At 37.3% G+C, this 23,206-nt stretch overlaps 1 protein-coding gene across 2 annotated transcripts in view; it reads right to left on the reverse strand.

Annotated features, from left to right (window-relative positions):
* LOC150075349 (DNA repair protein Ku80-like) overlaps positions 1-22,746 on the reverse strand; it is a 143,759-nt gene extending 121,013 nt beyond the window's left edge. For both annotated transcript variants that reach the window (XM_090388268.1, XM_090388267.1), the window contains exons 1-3: positions 22,709-22,746; positions 9,600-9,713; positions 6,303-6,486 (exon numbers count right to left, since the gene is read on the reverse strand). In XM_090388268.1, coding sequence (XP_090244394.1) covers positions 6,303-6,486; positions 9,600-9,713; positions 22,709-22,723 — 313 coding nt within the window. In that variant the 5' untranslated portion in view covers positions 22,724-22,746. The remainder of the gene's footprint in view (positions 1-6,302; positions 6,487-9,599; positions 9,714-22,708) is intronic.
* Between the last annotated feature and the right edge of the window lie 460 nt (positions 22,747-23,206).

Below are 23,206 nucleotides of genomic sequence, written 5' to 3' on the forward strand. Positions count from 1 at the left end.
AATCATTAGGCTGGCAAAAAACATCCATTTGATTTCATCAGAAAGATTCAAACTCATCAACACTCAATGTTATGCCAACTGTGCTCAAGACTATAAATATGGCTAAGGAAATAATAAAGCGATGCTGACAATTTTGGTGTTTGAAGAAAAAAAAAAAGAAAGTTTTAAGAGCCATTTTTATGTAGTTTCTGAAATGAAGATAAAACTACTGTCAAAAGTAAAATGAGAGTAATTGATTTCATAAAGGTGACTACAATGTTCTCAGATAATTTTTTAACTCTATTTAATGGGACCAGCTACTGATATTACTAACTGCAAATTCTAAATGGGAAGCATTTGGGGAAGTAATTGTAGAAGCTACTAGGGTAAAAACTAAGAGATACTGTTAAAAAAGTGAACAGACAAGACTAGCAGCATAGAAGAAACACAGAAACAGCTGTATAAATATCATCTGGAGATACAGAAACCTGCAGTAAACATAAACTAGTCTGCAATATGATCATGAAAGGAGTTAAGCAAGCTAAGGAGATTATGAGAAATCTCAGGCAAAGCATGTGAAGAAAAGTAGCAAAGACTTCTTTGCTTATGTTAACACTAGAAGGAGAAAAATGAATCATACTGGTCCACTGGCCCATAAGGACTTTGTTCAAGGTGTTGACTAATTGAATAGGTATTCTGCATCTACATTCACAGTGAGGAATTTTTTAGGGATGCCAAAAGTACTTCAAATTCTAACAGAGAGCTAAATCATTTTGTGATAACTGAAAGCAATGTAGAAGAGAATTTTTTGCAGCTAAAAGTTGGTGAATCTATCCAATTATATTAAAAGAGGCAGCAAAAGAGATAAGAAAACTTTTAGCAATAATTATGAGAGCATCCTTGGATTCAAGGAAGGTCCCTACGGATTAGAGTTGTGCAAATGTCTCCCAATAAACAAAGAGGGATCAAAACATGAAGTGGGTAATTACAGACCTGAAGCTTGGCATCTGTTCAGAGTAAAATATAGATTCACTGGTTAAGAAGTATTGCAGGACAATCTAGACAGCAATGCAATTATACAGCAATCACAGCATGGATCTATTAAGGAGTGATTGTCTCTGGCCAATCTGATTGGGTACTATGACACAGTAACAAAAGAACTGGTTGCAAAAAATAATTTTTACATCTTATTATTGTTGTTGTTGAAATGGGTTTTTTTGGCACAAGGGCTACTATGGCCATACTGCAACTTATTCCTGTGGAGTGAATAGTAGAGGTTATTAAAATATATTTAGAAGAGCATATATATTTAATCAGTTTTAGATACTGGAAAAACTCAATTAGATTGTAGTTGTTCCCAATAATATGAGTAAGTTAAAGAGACTCCTGTAGGTTAGAGAGGGATCGGAATGCTGTGGATCTGGCAGGTTGATAATGAGTGCACCCTATGAGAATATATTTTACAGTTAATGGTGAACCACAGTGCAAGCAAAGCAGAGGTTCATTTCCTAGCAATAAATGGAGATGCATAAGGTGATTACGACCAATGTGTGCTCTAGCCAGCACAACTTCTTCATGTCTGTTTGATTAGAAACTGGATTTCACAGCTGTGGATTCTGTTTTATGCTTAACTTGTTATACCAAATTCCTGCCTATTTTTCATTGCATACTCTGTGTATGATTTGTTTATAGTTTGTAAAAGGAATCTGGACACGATCGTTATCAGAGGGGTTTCTTGTTGCTTTATCTGCACGTTCATTTTCTGGTATTCCAGCATGCCCAGGTATTCATTCAGTAGAATATGATGGTCTGTTTATTGTTATCGAGTTGCAAAATCCGAGATCTTATTTGTTTTACAAATGGATCTGAGTGAAAATTGGTACGGAGGGCTGTCACTACACTCAAAGAGTTTGCACAGATTATAGTTTTCAGACTGAAATCATTTTTGACCGAGGTCAAAGCCATTTTAATGGTATAGAGTTTCTGCAGTGAATACACTACAGTCCTGTGGTAACGAGACAGAGAATGTTGATGTTGGTAGGGTTACAGCAGCTCCCACAGCTGTGTCATTTTTGGAACCATCAGTATAAATTTGTAGAGTTTGTGCATATGCCAAGGAGTGGGCTACATGTAGTTTCTGAAAGGTTTGATTGGTCAGGGAGTGTTTTCCCCAACGTCAGAAGTAGTTGTACAATTTCTCTGCCTTGACGAGAATTGGTCAAATGCATATTCCACTGCTGAATTAGCTCCTGTAGACAACACATTCCTGTACATTTGTTTCCATGAGGTTTATTTCTAAAAAGGTTTACCCATTGAGGATCATAGAGGTATGACCAGATAGGATGAGATGGAAGGATGAGAATAGGATGAGAATGCTCCTCAATTATGCATTTTAACTGCATAATTGAGGAGCATTTTTTTCCAAAAGTGAAGTGGAGGTTCATTGGCTTCTATATGTAGGCTTTGGACTGATGAAGTCCTGAATACTCCAAGAACACCGACATCTTATGCAGGATTACGAGAAATCTCGAACAAAGCATGCAAAGAAAAGCAAAGACTTCTTTATTTATGTTAACACTAGAAGGAGAGGAATAAATCATATTGGTCCACTATATATGAATGGTATAACTGCTGATGATTTTGTTCAGGTCGCTGATTATTATTGATTAATATTATATATTAGATTTCAGAAAAGCTTTTGATACTGTTTAACATAAAAGACTGCTTAAAAATGGGAAAAGTGTTCCATTAGGGACAAGTTACTGCTATGGATAAAGGGTTGGTTGAGTGGGAGACAGAGAGTGGTTGTCACTGGGGGCATTGCCCTCCTTGGACTAAAGTTACAAGGTGCATTTAAAAAGTTTGTGGCCTATGAAAGGATAGTGGTGCAGTGTTAAAAATTTTCTGCCCTTAATGAATGATTGTTCAAATAGTAACTCACCAAGTTTCATGCAGTTTCAAAAACATGTTTTTTTAATTACAGATCCTGAAGTACACAAAGTTTGCAAATGAGAAAAGATGGACAAAATCAGTCCCATGCAGTCATCCAATATTTGGCAAAGGGGCTAACATTAAAGGCTAATTTAATTAACATTAACATTAAAATTAACATCATGAGGACACAGATGCAACAGTGGGAGAGGATGCCTATTCCTATTCCATGATTAAGAAGTGAGCAGCAGAATTTAAACAAGAGGGAGAGCCTAGAAAATAACCCACACAGTGGAACACCTGCATGATCCATCACTACAGAAGTTGTTGAGTGATTGAAGAGTGACAATTCAGTACATTACCATCTTCTTGGGCATAGCATCTATATGTGAGTACCACAGAATGACAGAGGTTCTCACTATGAATAAGGTGTCAGCCCAATGGATCCCAAAGTTGTTGACAGCAGATCAAAAAAGCACAAGAGTTGTCAAGTGAACATTTGCATCATTTTCAAGCAGATCCAACAAATTTTCTTATAGGGTTTGTGACCATAGATGAGACATGGTTCATCACTTTCAGCCAGAAACAAAACGGCCAAAACAGTGGGAAAGTAGCTCTTCTCCCCATCCAAAGAAAGCCAAGTTAACACCTTCCACTGGCAAGGTAATGCCATCAGTTTTTGGGAATGTTGATAGAACACTGCTAGTGAATTACTTTCAGAAAGGGCAGACAGTCACACGGGCATATTACACAGACCTTGAGGCATTTGCATGAAAACATCAAAGACAAGTGCTGATGACAACTCAGCAAAGGAGTCTAGACTTGTTCCACAACACCTGCTCACAAATCTTTCATTGACAAGGCTGCCTGCATGAGCATGGCTTTGAAATCTTGGATCATTCCCTACATTCACCAAATCTAGCATCCTTGGACTTTCACCTATTTCCTAATATAAAAAATTACCTGGCATCCATTTTCCCACTGACATCACTGCTGCGGTGGATGCATTCCTGGAGGCCCAGGAGAAAACTTTCTTTGCAGCTGGAGTCAACACATTGCAGCATCAGTGGCAAAAGTGTATTGATTCCAAAGGGGTCTATGTTGAAAAGTAAGATATTACTAGACTACTAAAATAGACCCTCCAATACCATGAACTTTTAAAATGTCCCTCATATTAGTGGAGCCCCCAAATTCAGTGCTGGACTGACTATTGCTTTCAGTATTTATTAATGATATTGCTGAAAGCATATCATTAATGTTTAAAGTTTGCTTAATGGTCATCAAAGGCTGACAGGGTAGTCAACCCTGTCAGCCTTTGATGGTGGTTAAGTTTAATATTAACAAATGCAGGGTACTGCATATGGGAAGCAGTAATCCTAGAATAACATACCAACTGGGTAGTACCACACTCAAGGCAGTAAAGAATGAAAAAGACCTGGGGGGTAGTTGTAAAGTCAAACATGAAGTTCACTGAGCATTGAAAACAGGATGCTAGGACAGCTTATAGATTTTTTTTTTTTCAATGATATGCAGGAATTTTTCCAGCAAGAATAAGGAGGTACTTGTTCTGCTGTATGAGGCAGTGGTTAGGCCATATCTTTAGATCTGGAAGCCTCATTTTAGAAAGAATGTGGACCTGTTGGAATGGGTGTAGAGAAGAGCAACCAGATGAATGAATGAACAAAAGGGCATGTCCTTAACAAGAAAGATTTCATTTCTGCAAAGTGCAGCATCTGGAACCAGGCACATGCACAGAGATCTCATTGAGGTGTTTAAGGCTATGGATTGAATATGCTAAATGTTGATGGCATCCTTACTCTTGCTCAGATAACATACATAAGGTGGCTTGAATTTAAACCGAAGAAGATAGTTGCAGAATATTTGTGTGAAAATTTGCTTTCAGCCAGATGGTATTTGATTGTTGGAACAAAGTTCCATCTGGCATTGTGGCAGTGGTATGTTTGAATAAATTTAAAGAATTAGGCAAATTATTAGAGGGGATGAAAAGGTGAAGTGAAAAGGGATTTTTTTTTTAAATTTTTGGTTTAGTAGATGCTATATAAACTTGCATTATGTGCAACTACTAATAGTAATACCAATTACAGAAGCATCTCGATTACCAAGAGCCAAGATTCTATTAATTGAGATTTCTGTTAATCAAAAATAAAAAAATAAAAGTTTATCTGATACTGTGCGCACCAATAATTCATGTCACTCTCAACCAGAACTGAAACTGATAAATATTAACTGAATACTAGTATTTGGCAACAAAAGAAGATTAATATGTTTTTTGTCAAAGTTGATCTAACACCTGCAAACAATATATGCCATTTCTCAATGGTTCTGGCATTCACATTAATTAGAAGTCTGCTCAAACTTGTAATGTGGAATGATCAAGAACTGGGCACTTTGCACTTAATTTTATAAAAGTAAAACTCTCAGCCAGCAAGCTTAGAACTTGGTTTTTAAACATGTTTTTTTAAGTGCCATAAGAAAGAGTAAAACATCAACATTATTAATTAATATTTAGTGCCTACTGCACACTAAATTTTATATATACAGCTGCTGTAATGTATCTGCATTTTGTTTAATACAGGCTTTTTAAAATTTCTCTGAACATATGTATTTTTATTGCCGTTACATAATAATAAATGAATTCCAATCCCACATAAAAAAAAAAAAAAAAGATGGGTTTCTACCATCCAAGGTTTCAATTATCAAAGCTATGTTTGGCCATGTTCATCTTAAATAATCGAGATCCTATTAAAGAATATCAATTTTTGTTGTTTACCTGTAACTATCATAACAATGAATATAATAAATTAAGAAAATAATAAATTAATAATTAAATATAACTTAAATATGCAACTGAGTGACTTTACTGGGTTTCAATCAATGCCCATGCTACTTGTGTTTAAAAAAATAATAATAAACACGCCTAAAAGAGCTATACAGATGTTTTAACTAAGTTAACTTATATGAAGTCACTCAAAACAGGGATGACATAGCATTAGCAGAAGCAAATGATGCAAGAAAGTAAGCTTATGCAGCATCAGCCAAAAAAAAAAAAAAAAACCTCCTTCCCATTTCACCCATCCATTCTCAATATCTCAGTATATCATATCTCAGTTTGCATGGAGATGGTAAAGTCACAGAGCAGCTCTCCTTCAATCCATATTTTCTTTAACATTCATTCCTTTTTTGAGTGAATTATTTTTCCACTACAGCCTAACTTCTTACAGTTACTATGATAACTGGAATTTGTCTATCACTGCTATAAGAAATGAAATCAATAATGGAAAAATAAAACTACATTCAATGTTCAAAATATATTTTGAAACATAAAAATGCAAAAAAAAAAAAAAAAAAAAAACTTTATTTCCTAAGGATACAATCAGCACACACTGGTCCCCCTTGCAGTTCTTGTATGTATTTCAGTAAATCCCAATCAACCAATTTTAATTTTCGAGCCACTGAAATGTTACCATAACCTTTAATGGAATCTGCTAAATTATTGTTGGTTTCCTTTGTGCCAAACAAAACCACTGCAACTTCATCCTTTGATTCAGAAAATACCTGGCAGGGAAAAATAATAATAATACGTTTAACAGTATTTATTTAACTAATACCCACAAAATAATTTTTTTGCATTTTATGTTAAGTATTATATTCAAATTTTCTTGCACATCTACTACTGGTATCCTAATCAGCAACTCTTGACAATTAAATTTCATGAATAATACCAAAGAAATAGAAAACATTCATGCCTAGTTTGAATTTTTTATATTTCTTTCACATGAATTATAATCATTACATATCATTCCTTTATACAGCAAAAATTATTTCTATAGCTATAACTAGAAACATGGGTTTATTAGAGTGCTGATGCAATTTAATACATAATTTGTTAAACATGCTTTGTAAATGAAACTGAAAAAGTTATACAATTTCTCTCTACAGTTTAAAGGCTAATTAACTATGACAAATAATTCACTAATTCATTCTGCATAATAAAGTTCAACACAACAAAAAATATAAAGAGCAGCTAATGTAAGAACAATGACTTATTCAAATTTATTAATTAATACAACTAAAATATAAATTAATCACATTATATTATGCCACATTACTGAATACATAAATTTACTGAATACATAAATCTGAATTTCAAATTAAGATAATTTTTTTTGCCCATTTAACAAAATTTTTTTGTTGCACAGTAGCTAAATTAGGGGTTTTGGCTATTAATGTATTTGTAAGCAGGTTTTCATTTGAAAGACAGAAATGCTGAAGCTACCCCCCCCCTTTTTTCAATTTGTTATTCAAAGCATCATTTTTCTATACTTTGATCCTAGTGTTTTTGTGACTAATCCTTTTACATCTCTGCACAAATCTGCACCTGCATCATTTCAGGTGCAAAGATAAAATTAAACTATTCACACTGCTTATATTGACCATATACTTACCCTGCTTATACTGACCATATACTTACATTGCTTATACATTTTGTAAAATATAAAGATCTACTCATACCTTTTGATAGTAAAATTCTTCAGCCTGACACTCACATCAAATTGATCCAATTAATACATTATGTGAAAGGATTATGTAGAAGTTTAGTCAAAAATATTTTAGTAAATTTGACAATTGTCTTCAGTTTGATATACATCGGCTACGCTTTGCTCTTCCTTTTGGCAGTGAATAGATAATGGAAATTGAATACAGGATTAATTTTTAAGAAACCTGTATATATTAACAATTTTAAAGCATAATATCGTGTTATAAATTTAGTCCTTTCACATAATGTATTAATGAATCAATTTGATGTAGCATTGGGCTGAAGAATTTTCCTATCAAAAGGTATGAGTAGATCTTTATATTTTACAAATAGTACTTAAGTAGGAAGGATTGGGCTTTATTACTCTATTTTGAAATTGCTTATACATGTATATTCATTACTAATTTTCTGTCAAGGGTAGGTCTACACATACACTCAACTACTTCATATCTTCCTCTTCATCTCCCCATATCCACCATCCTCCCTCTATCCCCCTCTCAATTTATCTAGCTTAGTTTCCTCAAGCTCCCTCTGAACCTCTTCCCCTAAACTTTTACCTCCATCACATCTTCATCAATCTACCACCTTGCAATACACATCCAATCTATTTTCTCCTCTGCCTGATTATTTCAGTCAAACACCTCTTCTAACTCATTCTTCCCAAAACCTCCTCATTTCTCATCTTACCAACCCATGTATTAGAAGATTGAAAATATAATTTATATACATACATGTGTACATACAAGGTGTACTCATATATGTTAGAAAGAAAAAAGACAGACACTATCTCCATTTTTAGGAATTACAAGAAGCAAAAAAAAAAAAAAAAAGTGTCCAAATACTTTATAATATTATATTATTTCCTAACCCAGTGCTTTTCAACCTTTCTTTGTGTAATGGATAAGAGATTATATATATATAAAAACTTTATTTTGTTCACTTACTTTCAGCACAAAAAAAAAAAAAAACTTTTTTCTTCATGATCAGAAACAAAATTATTCACTAAATTATACTGTGAGAATCTTGTTTTTAATGTAGATATATTGAGCATACTGTCTTTTCATTTTAAAGTGCATCAAAATATCAATGGGCTGATTTCTGGCAGAACATTTTGTAGAACACTCTGGAAATGTTTATGGAATAGTGGTTGAAAAACTGCATACTATAAATGCATGCAGACAAAAAATTTTCAAAATAAACACTTTTCATCGTTTTTATTTCCTAATTTTTCTTAGAATTTATAGTTGTTCAATGCATTAAAAAATTTTATATTTAAAACTAATTGCAAACAATGCACCATAATATACAGCTTAATTAGACAAAAAAAAAAATTGTCTCATTAAGACAAATAATTTTGCTTGTAAAGAATTTATGCACTATATTCCTTACAAGCAGATGAACTAAATGCTATAATCTAACATCTAAAACAATTATTCATATTTCTGATAAAGAAATTTGAATCACGAAATCTGGTGATATCAACTCATTTATGGAATCAACTTATATTCAAAACAATAGAATGTTCTGATATGCAGGTAATTTAAAAGAAGCTTCACAACTTTGTAAGCCTATAATTTGTTTATTTAAACTTATTAGAATAACAGCCACAACTTTGAAGTCTTAACTGGCGACTACAGCACCTCAATATGACTTCCATCAGTCACATAACATGTTTCAATGAAAGTCTGCCCTGCACATTCATGTCCAGTGTTACATGATCAGAAGCAATGCTAATTCTGCTCTTAAATTCATGTAATTTTTTTGGTAATGGTAGCTGATGAACAAGAAACTTAATGAAGTTTTCCAGAGGAAAAAATTCAATGATATGAGATTCAGGAAATTGGACCACTTATGTTCTGCTCCAGAAAACATTACCATTTTGTTGTTACCATTACATGCAAGCCAACTATTCATGAAACTCACACCTACTAGTCACCAATAAAAATTCCAGACACAACTTCCAATCAGTGTTTGTCATGCTTTATATGTTCAAAATATACAAAGTTGCAAAGCTACTTTTGAATTGCCCTGTATTAATAGGGATAATAAATTAATACTTTTGAGGATAAGGTGATTTTAGTTGTTAAGCCTAATCATTAAATTTCAATTCTTATTATAGTATAACATTTACTTTTCTTTGGAGAATCATTCCAATGCAAGCTTTAGCTTTATCCAGAACAGTAGAATTACCAGGTGGCTCTTCATACATTGTAGGCCCAACATCCAATACTATTGCTAAAGCTTCCTACAAAACATAAAAATCATATTAATAATCAATAGGCTTAAAACAATATTTAATCAACTTATGAAATGCAATATTACTTCAATTTTTAAAAAAATTCAAACATGAAAATTAAAAATAAAATTCTGTATTATATCTGTCAATTGCATAACCATTTGGCGATGATGAACAATGTGCCAAATACCATTTGGTATTTGGCATCATTGTTCAATGGGAGCAAAACAATCCTTATGATCAAAAACTGAATGGAATAAAGTATTCAAATTTATTTGATTCCAACTGTAATCTGTATTCCACTGGTTTTTTTATGTTTTTTTTTTGTATTGTTCATAATTTAGCACGACGAATAGGTAAGACGAGTTTACAATAAATCATGAATACAATCATTAGTTGTATTTAACAATCACAGGCTTAAACCACATTCCACTAAAAGAGCATGATACTGCACTCTTTCCTCTGACCACTCGGCTATGCCAGGCCTACTTGTAGCCAGTGGTATATAAATTAGTGTATTTATGTATTTAAACCACTTTAAATTAGCACTTAGAATATACAATGAGATACAACACCAAGGTATTTTTCAGAGGTTATATTTGTGATGTAGCATACACAATGGCTCTCATTCTTGGTTACTCAGAATTAGAAAGAAATTTGTGCAGTTTACGACTGCATACAGAAAATGGCATTTTGTTTCTTACTAAATCTCTTAGTAAACAGAAGGAACTTAATCAGTTTTACAATTCTACTACACTAAAATAAGAGAGCCTCTATGCAATTATCGGACCTGGATTTTTATATTTGAGATTTACACTGTGTGTCTTTGGATTTGCTTAGTAAACTTTCAGAGTGGAAATCCAAAAAAAAAAAAAAAAATCCAGAACAGAACAAAACCAAGACCCAGAGAGAAAAGGCAAGAAAACTGAATTTTTTTCCCTTTCCTTTGCTTTTATATTAATAACATTTCTGCCTGTGCACACAAAAATTAGGTCTGTTTGAACTGACATACAAAACATTTGCTACATTTATATTAAAATATCAAAAAATCATAAACACAGGAAATACAAAAGTTACTTTATAACAATGCATTAATTTTGTTTTAGAGTTATACCATCTTTTAATCACTGCTTTCCAAAATTCTTCTGAAATTAAAAATAGTGTTTTACACACACAATACAGAGAATTATATATATATATAATGCCAATTAGAAATAAAAGTGGAAAACAGGATAGTTAATACTAAAAAAAAAAAAAAAAAAAAAAAGGTATGTCTGCCCTAAGTTATAAACAAAAAAAGCCTAAAAAAATTAAAATAATAAAATAACAAATATTACTAGAATTATCATATAAGGATACACTGAATGGTACGATCATACATATATGTATACACATAATCATGAGCCAAAATGTTATAACCACCTACTGATTAGTGGCCACCTTCCACCTAGTGCAGCATTAACTTCGTGAGACAGCAGAAGGTATTCTCCGGCACCTTGGACCAGCTGCACAGAGGTTGTCCAGTTCAGCAGCAGAGCGAGGTACTGGCATGGACTGGCAAATGCTGTGTTCTAGTGCATCCCACATATGTTCAATAGGATTGATGTTAGGGGAATTAGGCGGCTGGGGGGGCAACACAAAATGCTTGGACATGATCTATGAACCATTCCCACAAAATGCAGGGCCCTTATGACACAGGGCACTGTCTTGTTGAAAGAGTCCAGTGCCATCTGGATATATGGTCACCATATAGGACAAAACTTGGTCCAAAACAATGGTAGGATCTGGCAGTGAGGGTGCATTCAATGGGGATGAGGGGACCCAGTGATGTCCATAAAAACATCTCCCCAATCTATGTTACCACTGGACAGTTTTTATCCACCTATGCAACTGTTCACCAGCTTATTATCAAATATGCACCCATCCATTGACATGAGAGAGCTAGAACCTTGATTCATCAGACCAGGTGAAGCTTTTCCAGGAACAGTGCTCCCGTTCCTGCTGCAGTTGGAGGTGGCAATGATGGTATGGGCATCAATATGGGCAGATGAACTGGTCACCTACTCTGTAGGTCTATCAGTAAGGGTGTTCCCTGGATAGCATGCTCGGTAACATTACACTGTGTGCCCCAGTCGTAGTCTGCCATTAACAGAGGGATTGTGAGCTGTCTATTGTTCTAGAGAGGACATGCCAACCACTGTTCACTTCCACTGTCAACCAATGGTGGTCTCCCTGTCCTGGCAAATTAGGTAGTCATGTGCCTCTCTTCTGACCATTTCCGTCACACCTTCACTATGGCATCCCTCAAACAGTGACGATTCCTGCAGTTGCTGAGATGCTAGCCCCCACCTTCTTAAAATCACAAATCATTCCCCATTCAAACTGTCAGGTCCTTCCCTTTCCCCATTATATGGGCTTTATACTGATGAACTGACAGGCACAACCATGCTGTCACTATGTATGTTGTGCAAATGAATAAAATCACTCCTCCTAAGTGCTGTGGGATGCATCCACTTGTATAGACAGGGGTGGTCATAATGCTTTGACTCATGAATGTATATATAAAAACTGATGTCACTAAATTGTTATTCCAATCTACAGACCAGGTAGATTGATGATGCTTAACTGTATGATAAGTTCAAGAAGTTGAACTGCCAGTGCTTATTTTTAATTCTTCATTGGAATACTAATTTTAATATTAAAAAAAAAAAAAAAAAAAAAATACTCAACTGAATTTGAAGAACTCATTGTGAAAATTTTGATTGCATATTTCCTTGATTTTGAGTTGTCTTTTTATAACATCACCAAGTTCCAAAGCGCTGGTCCCATAGGAACTAGTTATTGTTGGTGACTCTATTGTCAGGGAGACAGGGAATATAGTATGCAAAAAAGATAGGTGGAACAGGAACAGGGTATGTCTGCCAGAGGCAAAAGTTGATAACGTTGTAGAGCAGATATCATCTTTTAAGGGCACAAAAGGTGATATTGTTGTACTTTTGGCACTAGTGACCTTAAGAGTAAGAGATCTGCAGATTTACTTAACAAGTACAGGTCAATGCTGAAAAAAAGTTGTGAGTTAGGGTTAAATTTGAAAATGTCTGCAATTCTGCCCAGACACGATAGGGAGTATATGATAAGAGCCTTGTCAATCAATTCAGCCCTGAAGAGACTGTACAAGGCTCATGGTGTAGAATTTTTTTCAGCGTGGTCTGTGTTTGCTAAGTGGAGAGACTTGTTTCTACAGGGATAGGATACACTTAAATAGAAAGGGTGCAAGAATATTTGCTGATGCTATTGAGGCAGTGTTAGGTGGGTCGGAAAACTGCTAGTTTGGGAGATTCACATACTAAAAGGTTAACGGTAGCCACAGGCAGAAGCGAAAGTGATTCTTGCACTGCTTCTATTGTAACGAGCAGCAGCCTATAGAGCAAGTTGCTGGGGATTTCAAGAGCTGCTGGGAGTCATCATGGAACAAGTAAATGCATGGGCTGTGTTAGGATAACTAAGAGTAAGAACAAGTACAAGTATACTTGCATGTACACTAATGCTAGAAATATAGTAAATAAAATTGATGAATTTGAAGTGCTGATCAAGACATCAAAGGCAGATATTGTTGGGATATCAGAGACATGGTGTCACACAGATATAAGCAGTGTAGAATTGGAATTTGTGGAGTATAACGTGTACAGAAAGGACAGACAGGGTAGAAAGGGAGGAGGAGTTAAGCTATTAGTTAAGAAACATAAACTCTAAGGAAGTGTAACCAGTTGACACAGGTGGACAGTACAATGTTGAGTCTGTTTGGTGTGACAAACACTGGGGAAGGGAAAATGAGAACAGGAGTATGTTATAGACCTAATGACAGTGATGGGTACAATGAACAGTTGTGCAGAGAAATAGAATGGGCCAGTAAATCAGAATGTCTTGTAAGGGGGAATTTTAACTTACCAGATATTGACTGGAATTTGTGGATTGGTCACTTGCATGCTAGCAAGACTTTTGTGGATAGGATTGTTTTCTACAGCAACATGTTCAAGGGGCAACCAGAGGGAGTAATACCCTTGATCTGATTATCAGCAGTGATGATGTATGCATTAGGAATTTGAGGATAAAGGAACCACTAGGTGACAGTGATCACAGTGTACTGATGTGGGATTTACTTAAAGTAACTACAATCAAGGGTAAAGGGAAGGGTTTTTGTTTTTGTAAAGGTGACTACAGAGGTATCAGACAGTTTTTAAATTCTATAGAGTGGGATCAACTGATGATGTTATCAATGGTGAATTCTAAATGGACTTAATCTAGCCTTCAGGGACTTAATCTTGGAGGCTACTAGGCTTTTCATACCAACTAAGAAATACTGTTCAAGGATCAGGCCTAAATAGATGTCGGATGAATTAATGAGGCTCGTGGCAGAGAAGAAAAATGCATGGGATGGGACGCATATAAATTATCAGACAACACAGAAGTCTACAACAGATATAAGCTAGTCTGTCATCAAGTTACAAAGGAGATTAGGAAGGTGAAAGCTGATTACGAGAAATCTTTGGCAAAGAATGCAAAGGAAAACAGCAAAGAGTTCTTTACTTATGTAAACTCTAGAAGGAAGGGGAGGAATCAGATTGGTCCACTTAACGTAGATGGTTCGACTATCGATGATCCTGCTCAAGTAGCTGATAAACCGAATGAGTATTTTGCATCTACATTCACACATGAGTTATTCAAGGAGGGGAATGTCAGAAGTTTATCAAACTTTAGCAGGGAGCTAAGTGATTTTGTGATAACTGAGGGCAAAGTGGAGAAGAAATTGTTGAAGTTAAACATAAAAAAAGGCACCTGAGGCAGATGGAATCTATCTAGTTATAATGAAGGAGGCAGCAAGGGAAGTAAGCAAACCCTTTGCCATAATTATGAGAGCATCCTTAGAGTCAGTGGAGGTCCCCATGGACTGGATATGTGCAAATGTATCCCCAGTTCACAAATGGGATTTTCAAAGGTTGACACAAATAATTATAGACCTGTTAGTTTAACTTCTGTTCCGGGGAAAATAATGGAGTCACTGGTTAAAGAGGTGATACAGAATCACCTAGACAAGACAGCTGCAATAGTTCAGACACAGAATGGGTTTTTTAAGGGGAAGTCTTGTCTGACCAATTTGATTGGATACTACGATATGGTAGTATCCAATCAAAAGGAACTGGATGCTAAAAATAATTTTGATATCATATACTTGGATTTCAGGAAAGCATTTGATATTGTTGCACATGGAAAACTGCTATACAAATTGGAGTGGTATGGCACTAAGGGCAAGTAACTGCAAGGGATAAAGGGATGGTTGAGTGGGAGACAAAAGAGAGTGGTAATAAATGGACACTGCTCTAGGTGGACTAATGTTATTAGCAAAGTCTCCCAGGGTTCGGTGCTGGGTCCATTGTTGTTTTGTGTATTTATCAATGATATCGATGAAGGTATATCAGGCTTAATGTCCAAGTTTGCAGATGATACAATGGTTGGCAGGGTTGTTAATGACACTAAAGACAGTATGCTACTGCAACAGGTTCTAGAAAAGTTAAGCAGATGTGCTGAGAAGAGGCAACTGAAGTTTCTTCTTCTTCTTCTTTGGTCCTTAGCTGGCAGCTGGGGGAGGCGGTTGGCCACGCAACCAGTATGCTGCTGTAGGTGCCGCAAGGTTTCGGACTTGCTCTGTGATGTTCTTCCATACCTTACGATCCATGGCTTCAGTCCTGGCCTGGTTAAGGTCGAGACGTAGGCTCTTCAAGTCATCTTCCACTTGCTTGGCCCACGTTTTCCTAGGCGCGGTCCGTTGGATGCTCCATTGGGTGGGTCGTTGTCTCCAAAGGAGTGTGGATGGTATTCTGTTCGTGCCCATTCTACATACGTGGCCAAACCATCTGAGCCTTCGCTTCTGGATTTGGTCGGCAATGGTTGGTTGCTGTTGGCATCTGGCGCGGATGGTATCATTAGTGATGCGGTCGCGAAGAGAGATGCCCAAGATCTGCCGCAGGCATCGCATTTGGAATACCTCAAGTTTGTTCAAATCTAACTTGAGACAAATCCATGTTTCCGATCCGTAAAGAAGAATGGGCAGGATCAAAGACCGGAAGAGTCGGATTTTAGTCTTTGTGGAAATGTTGGTCCTCTTCCACAGACACCATTTGAGCGAGGCGAACGCAGTGGCCGCCTGTCCAATTCTGCTGTGGATTTCCATGGTGGATGCAACTTTCTTCTCCTGGACCAGCGACCCAAGATATTTAAAGTCCTGCACTTGCTCGATCTGGACGCCTTCGAGATAGATGGTGGCTTGCGACCCATCTGTTGTCAGGGCCTTTGTCTTACCAGCATTGATCTTCAAACCGTATGGCCGGGCAATGCGGGCAATGTTGTAGAGGATGTCCGTGGCTTCAGCGTCGTTACCGGCAAGGATAGCACTATCATCAGCAAACATCAGGTCAGTCACATAGTGATCCTTGTCATATTGTATGCCCTGTCTGTTTCTGAATGCTTGCCTCATAATGGCGTCAACCACGATGTTGAAAAGCAACGGGGAGACTACATCCCCTTGGCGGACTCCAGTTTGGATGGTAAATTCCTCTGATAAATCGTTCTGGATGCGCACCTGGCTGGTTAAACCGTTGTATGCAGTTTGGAGGAGTGTGATGACTTTTCGAGGTACATGTTCAACCTCTAGTAGTTTCCATAAGGCAGGCCGGTGGACACAGTCGAAAGCAGACTTAAAGTCAATGAAAACAATGACAGTTCGCTGTCCACACCGGATCCTCTCCTCCATCAGCTGACGAATGGCAAAGATTTGATCACAGCATCCTCGCCCGGGTCTAAATCCTGCCTGTTCTTCTCGACTGGTTTGCTCGCGATGTTTTTGCAGTCTTGACTGGATGATCTTCATAAAGACCTTTCCGATGATGGAAAGGAGGCTGATGCCACGGTAGTTCTTGCAGTCCCGGTTATCACCTTTCTTGTGGATCGGTACGATAATGGCTTTCCTCCATGTTAACGGAATTTGTTCAGTGCACCAGATGGTTTTGAGGAGTGAGTGTAGTCGACGAAGCAGTACATCTCCCCCGGCTTTGATCGCTTCTGTGGTGACTTGGTCCACTCCTGGTGCCCTGCCATGCTTCAGGGATTGTATGGCTGCTTTCACTTCTTCTACTGTAGGCTCAACATCGACCATGGAGACCTCAGGGGGGTCGATCGAGAGTGCTGTTGCTGGCGGTCCCTGATGTGGGTCGTGATTATACAAAGCTTTGAAGAATTCACTCCACCGTTGCAGGCGTTCGGATGGTGATCGCACGAAGGTCCCATCAGCATTCTTGATGTTGTCACTAGTCAATTTGGTCTTTCCACTCAGACATCTGAGGGTGCGGTAGAGAGTGCGGTACTCGTTTTTGGATGCCGCCACTTCAAGATCGTCTGCCACTTGGTTCCAGTATGCTTCTCTTTCTGCTGTCATTCTTTGTCGGACTTCTCGGTTTAGCTGCCGGTACCGTTCAAAGTCGACCAACTTTGCCTGTTTCCGTTTGTCCACGAGGTCGAGGCACTCGTCTGATATCCATGGTTGCGTTCGACGTCGGGCAGGTGGACATAGGGGCTTGGCACATTCCAGGATGGCATCAGAGATCTGCTTTTCTTCTTCATTTATATCCTCGGGCACGGCCAGCATCTCGAAGCGGTTGGATAGGGCGATCTGATATGCCTGTTTGTTGGCAGCATTCATTAGCTGCCTCTAGTCCAGCTTGGCTGACCGAGATGATCTTTTTGCATGCCGTAATTTGAGCTGCACCTTAGCCCGGATGAGGTAGTGATCAGATCCGCAATCAGGTCCCCTCATGGCACGAACGTCCATGAGTGATGAGCGAAATCTGGCATTGATCAAAATGTAGTCCAGGATTGCTGAGTCCTTGCCAGATGGATTTCGCCATGTAAGTTGATGTTTTTGAGGGTGCTGGAAATGGCTGTTTCCAATGATCAGGTTGTTAGATGCGGCAAAGGACAACAAACGTAAGCCGTTGTCATTGATCTTCCCATGGCCAAACTTGCCCATTGTTGTTTCCCAACCAGATCTGTCCACGCCAATATGGGCATTAAAGTCCCCTGTGAGGATGATCACTTCTGTCTGCGGAATTGAATCCAGCGTATGTTGGAGCTGGTTGTAGAAGTCATTCTTGGTCGGGTCCAGGCTAGTCTCAGTTGGCGCATAGGCGGAGATAATATGGGTCTTGATGGTGCCCTTGACAGTAAGGACTGCCAGGCGGTCCGATATTGGTTGGAAAGCGATCACACTACTGGTGGCCTGAGCATCGACCATAAAGCCCACTCCTGCTTCTCGTTTCTCACCACCAGAATAGAATAGCATAACCGCTTCATTAGGTGCTGGTGGTTGGATGATCATCGTTCCAGACCCGGTGAGCCTTAATTCGGATAATGCCGCGATTGATATCTTGCACCTAAGTAGTTCTTGGGCAATGATTTCCTTTTGTCCAACGTGGTGCCCCGTTCGAACATTCCATTCGCCAATGTTAATTGTCCTTTTTGGCGTAGTAAGCTTATTGCTGTGGCCAGTGATCCACTTCACACCAGCACCCTGGGTCCCCAGTGCTGGCGCATCGGCTACCCCGGATGCGGTAACATTGTTATAACAGCTTGTTCTGTGGCCAGTGGTCCACTTCACACCAGTACCCTGGGTCCCCAGTGCTGGCGCATCGGCTACCCCGGATGCGGTAACATTGTTGTAAGAGCTTGTTCCGAATTTCATGCGGTTTCTTGCCTAGTTTCCCCGGTTTCCCGGTTCTGGTCATTTCGGCAGGATGACCACCCTCCTCCTTTCGCAGCCGGGCTTGGGACCGTCCATGGCGGAGTCAATGTCAAACTGAAGTTTAACATTGACAATTGCAAAGTATTGCATATGGGTAGCAGTAACCCAAGAGAAACACACCAACTCTGAGGTAGTACACTCAGGGAGGTGGAGAATGAAAAAGACCTGGGGGTAATTGTGCATTCAGATATGAAGTTCTCTGAGCAGTGCAGACAGGCTGCCAGGGCAGGTCATGGTGTCTTGTCAATGATATATAGGAATTTTGCTAGCAGAGATAAGGAGGTGATTATCCCTTTGTATAAGGCAATGGTCAGGCCACACCTTGAGCACTGTATACAGGTCTGGAGGCCTCATTTTAGGAAGGATGTAGATTTGCTAGAATGAGTACAGAGAAGGGCAACAAGATTGGTGAGAGGAACAATGGGGTGTGTGCTTATGAAGAAAGGTTTAAATTCTGCAAGTTACAGCATCTGGAGACTAGGCACCTGCGAGGTGATCCAATTGAGGTGTATAAGGCCTTGAATGGTTTGAGCAGGCTCAATGCTGATGGGATACTTCTGCTTGCTCAGACTAAGAAGAACCTAAGAAGGCATAGATTCAAATAGATGTGCAGAAGTTTGCCTTTAGCCAACAGGTAGTTGATTGCTGGAACAGACTTCCATCTGTTGTTGTGGAAGTTAATCGCTTAAATAAATTTAAAGCTGAACTAGACAAACATTTGGAGTGACCGGATGGGTGAAATGGGAAGGGTTTTTTTTTTTTTTTTTTTGGCTGATGTTATATAAGGTTGCTTTCTTACATCATATGCCTAATGCTAAAATGTCATAACTGTTATGCATTCAATTTTGCCATCAAGGCCATGGTTTTTAATAAATCTCTATTCCTTTGAATATTACTCCTTATAAATGCATTTATGCTTAGGCATTTAATTGACTATGGAAAAACTAAAATATTTAATGCTTGAAAAAAAGTTGCTTATGTCATTGTTGCAGGTATGGTAATTTAATACAATAAGATCTGATAAGTTCTTTAACTAATTTAAAAAGTAGCACATTACATAATATGCTCAATACAAAATTTGAATGCAAATTTTTATCATTAGAATGACTGACTACAATTTAAAAAAATTTCTGAATGAATCAAGTTTAAACAGTCATTCTGACAATGACAAATTGTATTTTAATATTTGAACACACCAATGCATAAAAACAACTTTATATGCTTCTAACAGAGTATGTATTGTTTTAAATCCTTATGTTAAAATAACAAAATGTTAATAAGTAGTGTCAATTATGATCGATCAGTAAGGGCAGATGAACTGGTCTGCAACATGGTTTAGTAGGTTCTTCCATGGGGGGTGGTTCAGAGTCAAGCAAAACAACATGAAGCTTCAGTTCAGGCGAGTTGATCAAATGCATCAGAACTGTCGTTTCATGCAATAAATGAACAACATGTATTCAGTTTTAATGAAGCTAAAATAATAAATATCCAACACAATTACTATAAATTACTTACTGCGGAAACCCTTGAGATGAAGTTAGGTAAAAATTCAATTAATATTTGTGGACCATTCCTACTATCTGATGATTGGTCATTTATGTGCATGCATAAAGAACAAAAAAGTACTACATAAGACCAATTTTTCTGGTTAACTTTTTGGTTTGCTCTTCTTCCTGTGAACGTGTAGTTTCGAAAAGCCTTAGTCCAACTTAAGAAATGAAGAGAATATTGCTCTATATGCAGTTAAGCTTTTTTATATCGATTTTAATGATGTTGGACCTAATGTTTTCCTTACTGGCAGGGGGGTTGTGGTCGGAAGCCTGGGTTGAGTTGGATGTCCAATATTGATACCATGGGGTTGTCTCACTACTCTTCTGACAGTGGGGAAGGCGTTTAATTAATCTTATAAATATGTCATTGTTACGAATTAATCGTTAATACATTGGACTAGGAGAGTTGGTCAAAGGAAGCCATCCTATAGAAAAAAAATAAAAGTAATCCCTCTTCCATCTCATAAGATAATAGAATATAGGAATAATTGAGCAATTAACAGCTCTCTATTGTTAAAGTCAGTAAGTAGCGTATGCACAAGTTCACACTGATACACTATTACAATGAGCTAAATCATGTGTTGAATTTACAATACACTTACTATTTATTACATTAATTTGAATTTTAAAAATATGTAAAAAAATTATATTTTTTTAGATATAATTATATGCTTTAAAAATTATATTATTAATTTGAATTACATATATTTGGTTAAGAAAATAGTTGTACATGAGTGCCAGTACAAAACCACATCCTGAAACATTTTTCAGGAGAATATATTGCAACATTGTACACGTAGGTGTTTCTTTTCTTATAGTAGGACTGTTTTATTTACTTATCATTTTTGCTGTTGCATACGGGTTTCAACTCTTTTGGGATTCACACTATGGCTAATGGTTGCTATTATTTATATTTTGTGTGCAAGGCATGATGCGGGTATTATAATTACATTACTGGCTCCTATGACTGCTAACTAAGGTTAGTAGTCTAAGGAGAGGTATATACTTCTGGTAGGATCCACTTTCTGTCCAAACTTGATAATAAATTTAAACAGGAATTCAAACTGTCTTCATTAAATAAGCAATGTTTGGCCTTTCCCCAATATACGTGCCCCCTTGTAATTGGCTGTCAGAATGGGGGAAAGCAGTGATTGACAGGTTGTGACCCTGCCTACTGACTGCATCCCCTCTTTGCACTCACACGGATGTCACTGGAGTGCTAAATGTGAAATTCGTTGCGTATTCTTTCTTTTGAATGCTGGTTTTTACTGTGTACGGTGCTCAGCTGCTACTTGTTGCTTTGCTGCTAATTGCCTCATGGTCCTGAGTTTGTGTCGTTATCCCATTCCACTGATGAGGTGAGTTTAGTTTCATTTGTATTTCTGTGTTATTTTCATGTATCATTAACCTAGTATTGTGTCCGTTGCGTTCTTTTCAAAAAAGAAAAAAAAATTCTATGTTGCCATTTTGTACTTAATGAAAGAGCAAATTTTATTGTTTGTTGCACGTATTAATTGACTCGTTTCTGTTTAGCAAAGAAAGGTTAGGTTTTTACGCGACTTTGGGAAGGATTCATGCAAAAACCAGTCGTTGGACGAAAAAAATATATATAATGGGAGTTACGTTTTTAATTGTCTTTCATTTGTGTTTAGTGAAAAATGGTTAGGTTTTTACACGACTTCGGGAAGGATTCAAGCAAAAACCAGTCATTGGACGAAAAAAAAAATATATAATGGGAGTTACGTTTTTAATTGTCTTTCATTTGTGTTTAATGAAAAATGGTTAGGTTTTTAGGTTACCTTTTTACGGGACTTCGGGAGTTATTTGCCGAAAATTGGTCCGTTTTGAAAAGGGAATTAGTGTGTTATTTTTACGTATAATTATTTTAGTCGCTGCTCCGAAAAAAATTACTGTATTGTCGTTAATTTCGTTGTTTTTCAGCTCCGCCATACTGTTATGTCGCGTGACATTCGCCACGTGCATTTATCGAGAAGAGGGGGAACGCAGTGAGTGGGCGGAGTTACGAACCGTACGTCACTGCTTTCCCCCTCTTCTTCTCGACTTGATTTTCAAAGGAGCACCGTGTTCTGGAGTTTTACCCAATGTTTTTATATTTAACTGATATTTGTAACTCAACAAAAATGCAACAAATAAAAGCTTATTAATGGGATCCACAGTAAGTTTCAAGACCACCAACTCGTATTATATCCAAGTCAGTGGCAACATTAACATTGGACTCGATTCTCGCATTGATGCGTGGGCGTATGTGCGTTTATTTATACTGCAAGTATCTTCAGCATTAGTATTCCGAACAGTATTCCACTAACAGCTCTCACAAAACAAATAAACAACAAACACAGCAGGGTACACAAGCAATATAAGCGCACAATTCACATACAAACTCCCCGCGAAAGAAACGGCTGAGAACCGGATGAATCGACAGAATGAAATCAAAAAAAGCAGACATGGAACTCTCTTAAATACTGGCTGCGCATTGTTCTGAAAAGCACAATTTTTTTCATTAATCAAACAATACAGTTCCAAGCTATACATAACAAAATTTCAATACAAGTAATAATTAGAAAGATTTAAAACCTCCTTACTTTACTAGCCGCCATCACGTTTCAGTGGCATCTAGTGGTCAAAGATAATGAATGTAAAAAATGTTAAAAAAACAAATTCTTAAAGCAAACAAGGACATCGTATTGTTGTTGTCATTGGGTTTTGGGCGTTTCAGCGACTCGGACCATATTGGGCCTAATATATCTGTGAATTGCGTGCGTTACTATGGTCGATTTGCCTCTTTACGAAAAAGCCCAAATTTCTGGACGATTTTATATGATTGAGCACGCTGAATTCTGATGGGACTCTTCCATTTGCTCAGATTACGAACCTAAGGGGGCATAAATTTAAATTGAGGAAAGACAGTTGTAGAATAGATGTACGGAAATTTGCCTTTAGCCAGCGGGTGGTTAATTGCTGGAACAAACTTCCATCTGTCGTTGCAGAAGTTGATAACTTAAATAAATTCAAGGAAGAACTGGACAAACATTTAGAGGGGAATGAATGTGTGAATGTTTTTTTTTTTTTTTTTGGCTGAT

The sequence above is a fragment of the Mastigoproctus giganteus genome, chromosome 14 (genome assembly GCF_048544385.1).
Source record: "Mastigoproctus giganteus isolate SK-2022 chromosome 14, ASM4854438v1, whole genome shotgun sequence".
NCBI lineage: Eukaryota > Metazoa > Arthropoda > Arachnida > Uropygi > Thelyphonidae > Mastigoproctus > Mastigoproctus giganteus.